The sequence below is a fragment of the Choristoneura fumiferana genome, chromosome Z (assembly GCF_025370935.1).
Source record: "Choristoneura fumiferana chromosome Z, NRCan_CFum_1, whole genome shotgun sequence".
Taxonomy (NCBI): domain Eukaryota; kingdom Metazoa; phylum Arthropoda; class Insecta; order Lepidoptera; family Tortricidae; genus Choristoneura; species Choristoneura fumiferana.
Genome location: NC_133472.1, coordinates 12,683,869 through 12,698,434, shown reverse-complemented (window position 1 = coordinate 12,698,434; position 14,566 = coordinate 12,683,869). Strand labels below are relative to the sequence as shown.

The following is a 14,566-nucleotide window of genomic DNA, read 5'->3' as shown; positions in this document are numbered from 1 at the left end:
CCAACGATTTATTATTTATTATTATTATGAAGTTTGAATATTGAGCACTTTGGGAAAATTAAACATGATGAAATTTCATCCTTACTTTCGTTATAGTGTAAAACCCAATTTTTATATATCCTCATAAGTCCTGACTTTTTTATCATATATAGTTCTATCTATCTACAGACCGAAAGGCGAGAAATCTAAGTTTAGTGATTTTGAAAATTACTTACATGAATTTAAAGTTCATATTTGTACTCCACAAAGTACATTCGGCAGTTATTCTTACAATTGGGTACATAAAGTTTTCTGGGATAGTCCATATTATATTTTTTATCGATAAGACTTATAATGTGACTTACTCCTGTAGATAGATATATGTTTCACTTGCCGTTTTTTTGTAAAAATAAATTGAAACTTTATTTCGGAAAAACACACGTTTCGTGAGATTAATACGTTTTGTATCTTGGTCTGTTTGATTTAAAAAAAGAGGTCGTATTGACATCTGTCACTTGTCAAAGTTCGCCGTAAAACGACACATACGTACATACACACCTACACACATGTACGTACGTACGAAGACATTTAACAACTGACAGCGGTCAATCCGACCTTGTTTTATTAAATCAAACAGACCAAGACAAAACCTATTTATCTCACGAAACGTATGGTTTGCCGAAATAAACTTTCAATTTATTTTTGCAAACAAACGGAAAGTGAAAAAGAAAGTCTACTTATCTACAGGAGTGAGCTACATTATAAGGCTACTATCGATAAAAATATAATATGGACCGGACCATTCTAGAAAACTTAAGGTACCCAATTGATTTGTACTTTGTGAAGTACACAGAGACTTACGAGGATATTTTGCTCGGAATTATATTAGAATGAACTAAAACAATTTACTTCAATGAACCTCCGCAAAGTAACGTCTGTTTCAATAAATGGTATTAGAAATCCTATCCTTCATTGCCAGACACTTTATATATTGAGGCAACCCTCAAAGCAGCGGAACCCTCAAAACCTTCGCATTTATAATATTAAGTAGCACGATAACTTAAAACATTATATAAGCTGCAAGATAATGAAGAATCCCTTAAGGAAACAGTTGTGATGGGCACCACGTTTAACAGTGCTTGTATATTTCTTATAAACGACAGGGTTAGCGAAGTGGCAAACGTTCTGAAAGCTTTCACCTTTCAGCTGCAGGTGCTGTTCTGAGGACGGGAAATGACTTCAGTTACAGACACGCCACCTCCGCCTCTAACTACCCCTATACATAATAGTACTTTTGTTCAAGATGTTTTTTGTAAACACATATTTAAATACAAATTATGTACTTTAAAATTAATCCGGAATATTTCAGCAGGGTTAGTTTGACTGAACACCCCGTGGGTGTCTTTTACAGACTGACCAACTTATCTGTGAATCAGAGCAAACAATGCTGCACTTTATGCGAACGGCATAAAAAAAACAATTCACAAATAAGTTGTTCAGTCTGTAGGATTTTTTATTGTAGTTCACAAATGTGTTCAATTTATAGTCGTACCTACCGCGTCAAGCATACATTTTTAGTCAAAAAATCTGTTCAAAACCATTACAGGAGTAGGATAAACCAAACCAACCATTTACTGAAATGTTCTAGATCAATGTTAACACACCTTGTATAGTAATGTGAAGGCTTGTGATGGCTCTATCCGAATGGAAGTTAGATGGTACACTAGTTTTTGCCCGCGGCTTCGCACGTGCAGAATTAGCATGTAGTTTTAAAACTTTTTTGATCTCTCTCACGGGAACCATACATACATTATTTCGGGAAAAAAGTAGCATATAACTATGTTAATCCAGGGTATATAATTACCTGTGTGCCAAATTTCATGCAAATCGGTTCAGTAGTTTTTGCGTGAAAGAGTAACGAACTTACATCCAAACATTCATCAATCCATACAAACTTTCGCGTTTATAATATTAGTGGGATTAGTGGGATATTGGAATTGAGGTGGAAACGTCAGTCAAGAGTCAAGACAGGCCAGGCAGACAGACAGGCACAAGGTGTTTAAACAATATGCCTAGTAGGCCGTATTAGAGCATTATTGTTAAATGATAATACTAGAGACCCGCCCCACACACGCCCGCTTCGCACGAGAAAAATAAAAAATAAAACCGGCCAAGTGCGAGTCGGACTCCCGCACGAAAGGTTCCGTACCTATATAGGTACAACATTAGACATTAGCAAAAACCGGCAAAAAACACGTTTGCTTTATGGGAGCCCCCCTTATTTATTTTATTTTAATTTAATTATTTATTTTAAAAGTGAATGAATTTATTAATTAATATTCTGTGAATATTTCAAGCAATCACCTGTTGCTGTTATTAATATCGATATCGAGCAAAAAACTGCAAAAAAACACGTTTGCTGTATGGGAGGCCCCCTTAAATATTTATTTTATTCTGTTTTTAGTATGTTTTGTTATAGCGGCAACAAAAATACATCATCCGTGAAAATTTCAACTGTCTAAGTTCATGAGATACAGCCTAGTGACAGACAGACAGACGGACAGTGGAGTCTTAGTAATAGGGTCCCGTTTTTATTACCCTTTGGACACAGAACTCTAAAAAGGTCTCTAATCAAAGGCACTTCACACACATTTTTCAGCTCTATTTCCCAAAAACTACACCCGACACGCACGAAGCCGGGGCGCGTCAACGTAGAGTAAATTCATTTTTTGGTTAGATTGTTATTTTTAAATTCGTGATATCTTTTGAATGGAATGTCCGATTTGAATAATTCAAAAAGAAATCTACAGGTATTGAAACCGTCTTGAATATGAAATTATTTATCTGGATAAGGATTAATACAAAGGTACATAACATGGGCTGATTTTAATCGGCATTTCTGTAAACTTTTAAAATTTCAAAAAGTAGTTATAGTAACATATAATAATAATAAATAATAAATTCAATTCAAGAAATATGGTATCGCGAGGTTTTTTGTAGATATTCATATATTCTTTAAAATCGTAGAAAAGTTTTTTGTTCTATCATCAGGTAGCTAGCGATGAAAGATGTTTTATGGCAACTTTTTTTACACTGAGTTACATTATGGAAGTAGGAAACCCTAATTTTTTCTTGTTTTAATAAATATAGCCTATTGCACATTGGGATAATTTAGAATTATTTAAATCGGTCTAGTAGTTTTGAGTTAATTCGTAACAAACATCCAAAAATACAAATCTTTCACCTTTATTATTTTAGTATACCTAGATTGCTTACATTCTCACGACTAATAACATCAATTTGTTGGTAGCTCGTTGCTTCCCAATAATGCTAAGTGAAGCGCCTATTATATTGTAGGCTTCAACATTTTTTTCCGTTCGATACAGTTCTCTGTTTTGTTTTGTCTTGATCTATGTAGGTATTCGTGTTTTCATGTTTTTTTTATTTTCTCTGGTACCTAATTGTTTTTTATGTGTCTTTATATGACTTTGAATAATGCTTTATTCTATACTATTTATCAAAATTTATATATTAACTAGATTTTTCCCGCGGCTTCGCTCGCGATAAATTTGGAGTAAAATACATTTACTTTCTGCGATCCTTTTTTTCATGTTTTGATTGATTTTTCGGAGGATTATATGGAAATACAAATACAGGCAGACATTTTTTTAGATTAAGACAGATGGTGCTAATTTTGTAATTCAAAAATCAACCAACATTATTAATCATATTCGTACCAACTTTGGAATCATCATCATCATCATGTCAGCCGAAAGACGTCCACTGCTGGACATAGGCTAACTTTGGAATGGAATGTGGAATTTTGGAAAACGTTAAAGTAGTTACGCGTTTCTTTTGCCCGCGACTTGGTTCATGACATAGGATTATTCCCTCGGGATAAGTTTAAGTGAATTCTGTACACAGCCACACAGCTGTCCCTGTAATGTGAAGCAGGCTTCTTTTATCTAGGGAAATCGCAAAGTTCCCGCGGGACAGATGTAACTCTTTAGTTTCATTTATAAAAAAAACTTTCACTGACAGAAAACACTGTTTTTCTACTTTAATCCCGAGAAATTGTAAAGTTTCTGCGGGACATGAATTACAATTTTGTTATATTTTAACATTCTTAATTGTCAATGATCAGCCCCAGATTTGTATTCACTTATTTTTATCCGCGGAAATTTTTCATTTTTCGAAGAAAAAGTAGTCTATGTCAGTCAGGGATAGTGTAGCTTTCTTTACAACTTAAGTAATAGCTTGTTTTCGAAAACTTTTTTATTTTAGTTTATTTTCATCTTTTTAGCTCTATATTTTAGTCTCTCATTAAGTCATGTTTACCTACATCAAAACTGAACGTACATGTAAAATTTCGTATCTTTGTTATCAATCGTTGAGGAGTTCCGTCATGAGCAGACGACCTTGGCTGCAGTATTAGGTGGTGTCTATTATAAAAACGCATTGTCATTGAAATTAAATAATTATGTATAGTTTTTTTGTGTGTGCCATTAACTTTTGAGGAGTTCCCTTCTACGGAGACGATCCTGGCCAGGATGAGCAGGATGTCACTGCCAAATGATTGGATTTGCCAAATCTCCAGTCTCTAGTTTTATTAGTTTAGATTTCGAACTCTACGTCCCTATGAGGCCGTATCCTAAAAGTGTATTTATGACCTCTCTAAAGCTTAGAAACCTTCAAATGCAGCATTAAAATAGTACGGTGACTTTCAAGACTTTTATTTGCATTGCACCAAGCTTTTATGTGAGTTCAAACTTTTTTGAAAAAAAATCGAATTGTGTTTTCAAACATATTATGTCAAAATAAAATGTAAGTTAAATCAAAAGCACTAAGGAGTATTGATATCAACTTCGAAGCAAATTTACCCCAAAATAACTTTCTACACTTTTTAACTCCTTTAGGGGCTAAATTTCAATAAAATACGAAACACGTCTTCCATCATTCTGTTAAAGAATGTTTATGCAAGATTTGAAGTAGATTGGATCTAGGAATCACGCTGTCCCATACAAACTTTGCCCCTCTTTTTCACCCCCTTAGGAGTAGAATTTCGGAAAATCCTTTCTTATCGGATGCCTACGTCATACAAAAAACACACCCTCCATGTTTAAGGTCTTTACTATCAGCAGTTTAGGCTGTGCGTTGATCCGTCAGTCAGTCATTCAGGACAAAGCATTTTATATGTATAGATAGCTGTGTCGCATAGGTTCATTTAACACAATGAAATCTATATATAATAATTAATAATAAAGATGAAGAGGGTCGAAAGTCTGTATAGTAGAACAAATTGAATAATGACTCATGATTCAATTTGTTCGACTGTACATGGAAGATATCCGAAAAAAAGTTGTTGGGGATACTTAGAATCGATAACAGAACACGTTCCAACAGGTTTTAGATTTTATTTCTGTCTGTCTGTTTATCTGTTTAATTGACCGCGCACCACCTGAGAACGGCTGAACGCTAACTAACAGATGGCGCTGAAACTAATACGTTATGACAAGAATAAGCCTGTGAGGAAGGATCTTGCCAAATTAACCCTAAGTTTAGAAGGTACGGATATCAACAAATTGATTTAATAATACAACAAAATGAAACGACAGTAAATTAATTTCCACATATTGCCCAGTGCCATATTTTGGGAACTGAGTAAACATTAAGTAATCAAGTAAACTAAAACCGGCCAAGAGCGTGTCGTACACGCCCATAATAGGGTTTCGTAGCCATTACGAATTATTTTTTCGTAATGGCTACGGAACCGTATTTTGAGCGTGTACGACACGCTCTTGGCCGGTTTTAGTTTACTTGATTACTTAATGTTTACTCAGTTCCCTTAATCAATCCCCCTCAATCCTCCCAAACCTGGAAAGATCCCAAAGACATCGTACGCAATCTTGAGATCGCTCTATGTAGGAAAATACTAAGGGAGGATTTAAAATCTTATTCCTTGAACATTATAGATGATTGTGAAACTTGATGATCAGATTTTTCAATTGATTATTTAGCCGTAGTTTGAAGGGATTTTGTGGAACGTAGTGGGAAGGGAAGGGAAGGGCAATGCGGGATATTAACCTCATTCCTATGCAGTATTGTGTAAGTATAAAAATCTACGCAGACGGAGTCGCGGGTAAAAGCTAGCTATTATTAGTATATAAGCCAAAGTGACAGTACATACAGTCAGTCCGGCTGAAAACTAGACCGTGTTTAAAGCTACGGTCATGACATGAACTCATCAAGATACCAGTAGGTGCACAAATAAAATGTAACCAACCATAAACATATAGAAGATGACCGCGATCAAGGTAAAAAATTGCCCGCTTATTGGGGTCAAATTGCGAATTTTACCCAATGCGCCATCAGTCACACGTCAGCGTTAGCCAAGTGATTTGTTTTCCAACTTTACCTGTACCTATGTGTTGCGAGGCACAGTCTACACTGCCGCAGTTTAGTTACGCCAATTTCTTAGCACTTTTGTTTCAAACGCTAATGTATTGCGTTAGGTCCAGTAGGCTCGGCATTAGTGGGCTGTATACGGTTAAGGAAACTAAATCATGTTCCAGGTTGGAGCCTTTCCATTCCATAAACCAATTTCGCTATGATTTCTTTGGCAGATGTATGGGATGTCAAGATGACAGGAGGGGACATTACACAACAAAGGTTCCACTCTGGTACGTGATTCAGTTTCCTTGACTGTACATACATACGAGTATATATCAATTCATATCGTATAACATCAGTTTTTGTGCTTACAGACAGATACAGTGAATAATGTTTTGCCATCGTATTTTGTCGAAAAAGTTCGTATTTTAGCGCTTTCTCGACTAGTTTACTGAAGTTAATTGAGAAAGCAGTATAAATTATACGAACTTATCCGGCAAAACCCGATGGAAAATCATTATTCAATAGATCTGTACCGAATATTGGCCTCTTTTAAGTTTATTAAGATTAGATTACCTTTCAAGACAGTACCTATAGTAAGTTTGAAAGCAAAACCCTTCCGAAATAGGGATTAAATGAAGCTGACTCATTCAAAATCCTGAGTGAAGAGAGAGAAAACACGAACTTCACAATAATGTAAAAGCGGGTAGGAAGTTGAATTTATAATTACTTAGTTACGTTTTAGTAGCCTATGAGCAGGGCCTCGTCGGTTTTAGAATAGCCGGTTTATCAAAGTTTTTATACCTATTTCCACTTTTCCTTTGAATACCTACAATGGCTTTCAAATAAAAGTGTTTTTTTCCGTTACTCGGATCATTGTTCGGGTCAAATAAAATTAATTTCTCCAACTCGTAATGTTTTTTCTCATAATATTTTGAAAATTCATAAAAAATGTTCATTAATCCAACAGAATGACAAATTACCAGGCAGTCTGCGAATTTCTTAGCTATCTACCCATTACTCCTAATTATATATTTATATAAAAAATTTAAGATAACAAAACAGTATAAGTGTAACACGGTATAAGTTTGCCTGAGATACACCCATAGAAATAAGTTTATTAGGTACATACAATGTTAATACTTCATTTTAGGTACAAGTAATAAAGTATTTATTTTGTGATGACTCGATTATACGAGTAGTTGCGTAACTATAGGTACAATCTATTACAAGTACCTAAGAAATAAAGCACGTCTTAAATACGCTATCTCCATTTTGTTAAACTCAAATCTGACGCAAAACACATTTTATTGTAATTTCATAAACCAAACATACCTACCACCTACCTACTCTTTATTTGCTGTCGGGATTCAAAATAATTATGAAAGTATAAAGTTCAATATAATAAGATTACGAAAATCTTTTTTAACTAGAAGGCACATTTTCAATGTAAGTAGGTAAAAAGGAAGAAATAAGCCTTTCTTATAATCACAAATCTTGACACTTTAATTGGTTTTTAAACAACGAGATGACTGTTTCATAAGCTTCCTGGTGTTGTCGTGTCAGAGCTGGCGAGCTATTGGTGCGACCTGACGAACCAAAAACCTCCGGGGGTATACATGCACACATATGCATAATATACACCCACTCACATGTCCATCCCGCTTCTAATTTGGTTCAGTTGGCCGCCAATAGTGGGACGCAAGAGCTAAATATTCGAAAGGTGGATGTGTATTTATTTAGTAACAAAACTGATAGTACTGTAATACCTCTCCACCCTTAGCCGTGCCCATCAATGTTTCCTCTTCCTTGGCCCTTTGGTGGGAAACATTATGAGGGGGAACAAACAGCGAGTTACAGGCATCAAATGTTCAGTGTATGAGTGATTTTGAAATGATGCGTATCCTTATCTCGCTCGGTAGTCCGATAATACTGTCCACAGTATCCCAACCTCAAAGTTCATTCAATATCGCTTCCTATTATAAATAGTTATAAGGCAACTGCAGTGAACTGTCCGCCTACATCCTTAAATGTATAAGGGGATAGACTATCACAGTTGTATCTGTCTCATTTACTTTATAAGGTATCAAAAACCTATTCATATTGACTTTAGCCCCTTGTCTTGTCTTTCTAATGACCGGGTTTCATGAGCACGATCGGAAATCCATCCAATCGCAGATCAATAGGACAGTAATAATTGACTCTAATTAATCCATTTCTAAACTAAGCAAGGCTTGTAATATGTGTTGCTATGAATTAGATAAAAATACTTAAATTAATGTGAACATCTAAGACTCGAGAACCTCAAACTTGATCATCAAATCGACATAATGGATATGTTAGTATCCTAGTAGGACCTGAAACTTACATAGATGACTAAATCCTTGCTAATATTATAAATGTGAAAATAACTATCTGTGTGTCTGTCTGCTACCTCTTTACACTTACATAAACCGCAGAACCGATTTTGATAAAATTTGGTATGGATTTGGACCCCGAAAAGGATGTTTTGTCCTGGCTCAGTTCCCGTGGAATAATGATAAACGAATTCTTGGCTGACAGAGTCGCAGGCAAAAGTTTGTTAATCATATATTTTAACCAGAACTGCATTCACAGTTAAAGAAGTCTGCGGCTTGCAATTTTTTTAAAGCTGCATTAAACTAGTAAAACTTCCACGTCGATGTAGTGTAAAGCACGAGACTTAGAATATGCCGTTTTACACAGTATAAGCGTTAAGGTAGGTAAATATGTTAATTTATAAGCAGTTAAATCACTCGCGACGCAAGTTTTAAGCTGACTAAACTGCTATTTGAATAAAGTAGGTAGTATGAGAAAGAATCCTTACTAATAATATTATAAAATCTGAAGGTAACTGTCTATCTGTCTGTCTGTCAGTCTGTTGTCACTTTACGCTTAAACTGCTTTAGATGAAACCTGGTACGGAGATTGGTTTATACTTTGGGGAGGGCATAGGATACTTTTTATAGGGATAGCGAATAAACGAATTCTTCGTAAGTGGAGTCACGACCAATAGCTAGGTAGTTGGTTATAATTAACCGACTTTGTAAGGACATAATTCCTTTCCAAATTCCAAACAGAAACTATCACACTCTAACGGTTGTGGTCACCGGTCATTGGCCACTCCAGTTGATTTGATGCTCTGAGATAAATGATATTGAAGAACACCCATTCACGAGTAAGTAATATAAATAACAATGAAGTAAACTCACGGGGTGCGCGTCAAATAACGTCCTCGTGTGTCTAAGACTTACGATTCCCTTCGGGATCTACCCAAAGGTAAGAGCAGTGCTTGGGTCAGTACACCCGAAGCATCGGTCATTGATATCTTGCCCAATTTATGGAACCTCATTGGCCAATGGCCAATAATCCGCCTCGAAAAGAGCCCAATATAACCGTTTGGCCTTTCCGAAATATTTTTTCCTGACAATTTTTTTACGTCTACTGAAATTGGCACCAACTCGTGTATAGAGGCCAGCACTGACGAGAAGCAAGTAGTTTCAAAATAAATCAAATTACAGGTCGTAAAATAAAGCAGCTATCATACCGGGTTTATCAAGAATGATTAAATTTAAATATTATATTTTAAATAGTAGGTAGGTACGAGCTATGAATCTATTAGTGTAATGGAGAAGTTAGCTTTAATTGACCTGAAACGATTTGTCTTAAAGTTAACGGAAATTAAAAACACGGCACATTGGCTATCAAATCAGTAAGACATACCCCAATATTGGCCCCATATTGGTTATTACCCCAAATTAAGTAGGTAGCAATTCACCGGCTTAGTAATAAAATATGATCTAGACAGAGTAGTTCGATATACAGAAGACATTAAACGAGAAGGCCACTTCCTTTGCAACTGTAAAATTGTTTGACATAAAACGCGTACAAAATATCGTAAAGTTTTGGGCTATATCGTTGTGCATACTAGCGGACCCAGGCAGACGTTGTCCTGCACGAAAAAACGCAACATTAAAATTATGATATAACATACCAACAACAGCGCCATCTAGCGGGTCCAATTGCGTTTTCAAACCATCAACCAACGTAAACCAACAATCGGCCATAAATATTTGACAGCCAATATATATGTCAATCATTTTTAGGGTACCGGAGCCAAAATGGCAAAAACGGAACCCTTATAGTTTCGTCAAGTCCGTCTGTCAGTCTGTCTGTCTGTCCGTCCGTCCGTATATCACAGGCATTTTACTCGAAAACTACAAGATGTACATCAATGAAATTTGGAGTACAGATGTCTTGTCAAAGCCGCTATTTAGTTTTGTAGTTAAATTACAAAAATAAATATCTACTCCATACACGTAACCGATTTTTTTTTTTTTTAACTCGCATCAACGTGTGGCAAATAGTTTGACAGCAGCTGTAGTAAGTGTTTTAATTGTGTTATAACGCACATAATATTACTTGATTATTTTTGAAATGGCTACGGAACCCTATCTTGGGCGTGTCCGACACGCTCTTGGCCGGTTTTTTCTTAGTAAGTATGGTGTTTATTACATTACTAGTACTAGATATTATTAATTCAAAACATTGTTACAGAGCGCTGGGACGACGTAAGGATTCTAACGATACCACATTTTACACCACTAGATCATAAATGCTAAGCTAAACGAACCATCATTTGTGGCGTTATCTGGAAAAAGGTACCTTGTTGTCGGTATTGAGTTATTGATATGCCCATAATCTACATACATTTAGCTATCGAACCATGTAAGAAACATGCATGTAGGTTTAATAGATAGAAACCAACCAAGGAAACGACACAACACTTTTTCTTTTCTGGGTTCCAAGGACCATAAATGTACGAGCACTTGACAGCTCATACACTTTCTTGATAGGTTTCTTGTTGATTAGAACAGGAAAGACGATTTAAACTTGATAACTTGCTTTATTTTAAAACGTGTGCACACTTATAATTAACGAACGTGAACTGCCGTGTTTTGCATAAAAAAGCACAATAATAATTATAAATAAAATGCTGATGATGCTTTGACGCGAGTGCGATGTAATCGTACAAGATCTAAAAAAATGCTTTTGATTTGTAGTTGTAACTATTAATCGTTATTATATTATTATTATTATAAATCAACCTCTAAAGACACAAATTGGCGTAAATCGTCAATAAGGGCCTTATCACACTAGCGATTTGCGGGAGAGTTGAAAGCGAGGTGAGCGCGCAGTGAATTCGCTGCGAGCGTATAACGATTTCGCCGCAAGCGCGCAACGACATCGCCGCGAGTTCGCTGCTTTAGCGCCAAAAACGCCATATTGTAGACTTTCGTACAATAATAATAGGGCGTCTTCGGCGCTAACGCAGCGAACTCGCTGCGCGCTCGGAGCGACATCATTGCGCGCTCGCGGCGATATCGTTGCGTGCTCGCGGTGAAATCGTTACGCGCTCGAAGCGAACTGGCTGCGCGCTCGCCTCGCTTTCAACTCGCCCGCAAATCGCTAGTGTGGTAAGGCCCTAACTGACAACCCCCTAATGGGGGCCAGTTATTGATGATTTATCTTACTCTAATTAAACGCATTTTATGATGATTCTGATTGACATTTTTTACGCGCCGACAAGCACCGCACTGGGCCCGCGTGGGAACTACTGCCCAAGCTCTCTCATTCTGAGAGGAGGCCTGGGCACACCCAGCAGTGGGACGTATATAGGCTGGGATGATGATGATGATGATGACGCGCCGACAAAGTACCGACGTCCGACACGTCTTCCAAACCGATAACGAGCGCACAGAAAGCATTCAAGAGCGGCACCGACAATAAGGTACCTTTCTTACTAAACTTTAAGGGATGTTTTAACTCATAAAAAATCGATTTAAAAACTTGTGTCTTTGTCATATTAAAATTTAGACCCTGTTTATTAATATAGAGTAAAAAAAGAAAAAATGTTTTTTTTTCGACATTTTACTTTAAATGTGATTATCTCGGAAACTAGAACCGACAACAAAGTACCTTTTCGCAGATAACGCCACATTTATTTCATCATTGAATTTTTGCAGTAATGTTACAATTTAATAATGTTTAGACCCTTCTTTAGACCTCCTCAGTCCCAGCTAATTTGGTTAGTTTGCATTGTGAACAAATACATATACCTAATCTAATATTTCTAACAATAATAAAACAAAAGTAAAGTACTGTAAAACTAAAATAAAGAAAATATAATAAAATATAGGTAGGTAAAGTTATTATTAAATGGCAGGTATGATTTGCAAAGAATTTAAGAGATCCATATTGTTAGGTTTCAATTAAAATAGAATCTGTCCTCTATAAAAATATATGTATATCAAAACCAGCAAAGCAACAAAAGGCTACGAACGATAGTGATCGAATCGATGCAACAAAAAATAAAAGTATCTAAGACAAAATGAGAATGCATCATTGATCGCTGGGCACTGAGCACGGGCATGGCCGCATGGGGCAACGGCGGCACTGCAGCGAGCACGGCGCGGCGGCGGCGGCCGAGCCGACACGCCGCGAGCGGCGCCGGCCGCCCGCCACCACGCTCACCGACCCTCACCACTCAGCCAAAGAGACGGGACATACCCACCAACTCGATCGATACTCGCATCACAATCACTTAACCAAGCGGACGGGTCACACGGTGCCTCATGTTCGATCCTGATGCAGTCTTAATGTCCATTTCTTCATAAACATTCGCTATGTACATTCAGAAGACAAGAACGACAGGGATTTTCGTTGAAATATAGACACCTACTGACTCATGTATTCCACGTAGATCCACGAATTCAGCCGTAACCAACTTACCCCTGCTTACTTTTGGTCCTACTCCTAGTGTATAATGAGAATACATTGCTTAAAACCAAATATTTGTGGCTGTAGCAGTCATCTCTAAAACAGTCTATTCTATGTATGTATGTGTTGTAACAAGTAAGAGAACGCTTAGCGTTCCGGTAATGCAAGATCGACTCACCTGGCACTCGTCACACGTGTGCACGGAGTAAGCCTGGTCGCAGTCGTAGCGATGGAGGATGTTGACGAAGTCGCAGTGCACGTGCGCGACCATGGTGTCGAGTCGGAGGAGGTCGTGCAGCGTGCGCTCGCAGCGGTCGCCGCCGGCCAGCACGTCGGCGCGCGCGCTGCGGTCCAGCGCGGAGGCGGGCGAGCGCTCGCAGCAGGCGCGCAGCCGCAGCTCGGTGAGGCGCTGCGCGCGGGCACCGGCCCCCAGCTTGCACAGGTGCGGCACGTCGCGCGCCGCCAGCACCTCCGCCGCGCCGCCGCCGCTGCCGCACGCCGCGCCACCGCACTCGGGCACGCCGCTCGCGCCCTCCTCCTCCAGATCGCACGCGCTCAGCCAGGGGTTGAGGCGCGCGAGCGGACTCACGGCCAGGCCCGCGGCCGCCATCAGCAGCAGCAGCAGCAGCGGCGGCGCTCGCATGGCGGGGGCGGCGCCGCTAGCGGGGGCCGGCCCGCCGGGCGCGGCGCTGCCTCATACCGCATCGCGCATGGCGACCTACTCGCGCGGCCCGGGCCGCGGGGCCGCCGCGCGGGGTGGGCGCGCCGCCATGTCGCTCGCTCGCCGCTCGACTGACTCCCCCCGGGTGCGCATCGATCGCCCCGCGCCCCGCACCCTCCGCTGCGCGCGCCTCTCGAGCCTCCGCTGTCGTTATGTAACGCTGCGCGCGCAAGTAGAGCGCCGCCCGCCCTGTCATTCGCCCTCTAGTGGCAGCAACACTTTCGACGTCCGCCTAACGTGCAGCTCAACGCGGCAATCGGATCTAACTTGACGCCAACTCACAACAGATGGCTCTTTGAGGCAATTTCCTTCGGTACGTTCTCCCCAATGGATTGAACTAGACTGAGTGAATGTATCTAGGTGATAAGACTGATAAGATTAAGGTGTAAGAGTGCACCGCTACACCGATCTCTATGCGCTTATTGTTCAAACCGCACATCATCGATTAATTTATTATTTGACAAGTATATATGCTACTTACAGCATTAAGTTGTTGTTTCAGGAAATAGTTAAACATCTTTGACTTAATACACGTGTAAAAGATTATCAACACCTTTGAATTGTGTATCATTACGTTTCTATACATACCTATGTGGAAACTTTTATTTTACAACTTCTTATCAGATTAATATCTCGCTGAAGTTTATTTTTTCAAGTTGACTTGATAGACACGTCTTA

At 38.7% G+C, this 14,566-nt stretch overlaps 1 protein-coding gene across 1 annotated transcript in view; it reads right to left on the bottom strand.

Annotated features, from left to right (window-relative positions):
• The window catches only part of Mid1 (calcium-permeable channel component Mid1), an 80,938-nt gene extending 67,059 nt beyond the window's left edge, over positions 1-13,879 (bottom strand). Inside the window, exon 1 of the mRNA XM_074087281.1 lies at positions 13,346-13,879. Within this exon, the coding sequence (XP_073943382.1) occupies positions 13,346-13,810 (465 nt within the window). The 5' untranslated portion in view covers positions 13,811-13,879. The remainder of the gene's footprint in view (positions 1-13,345) is intronic.
• Positions 13,880-14,566: the final 687 nt, after the last annotated feature.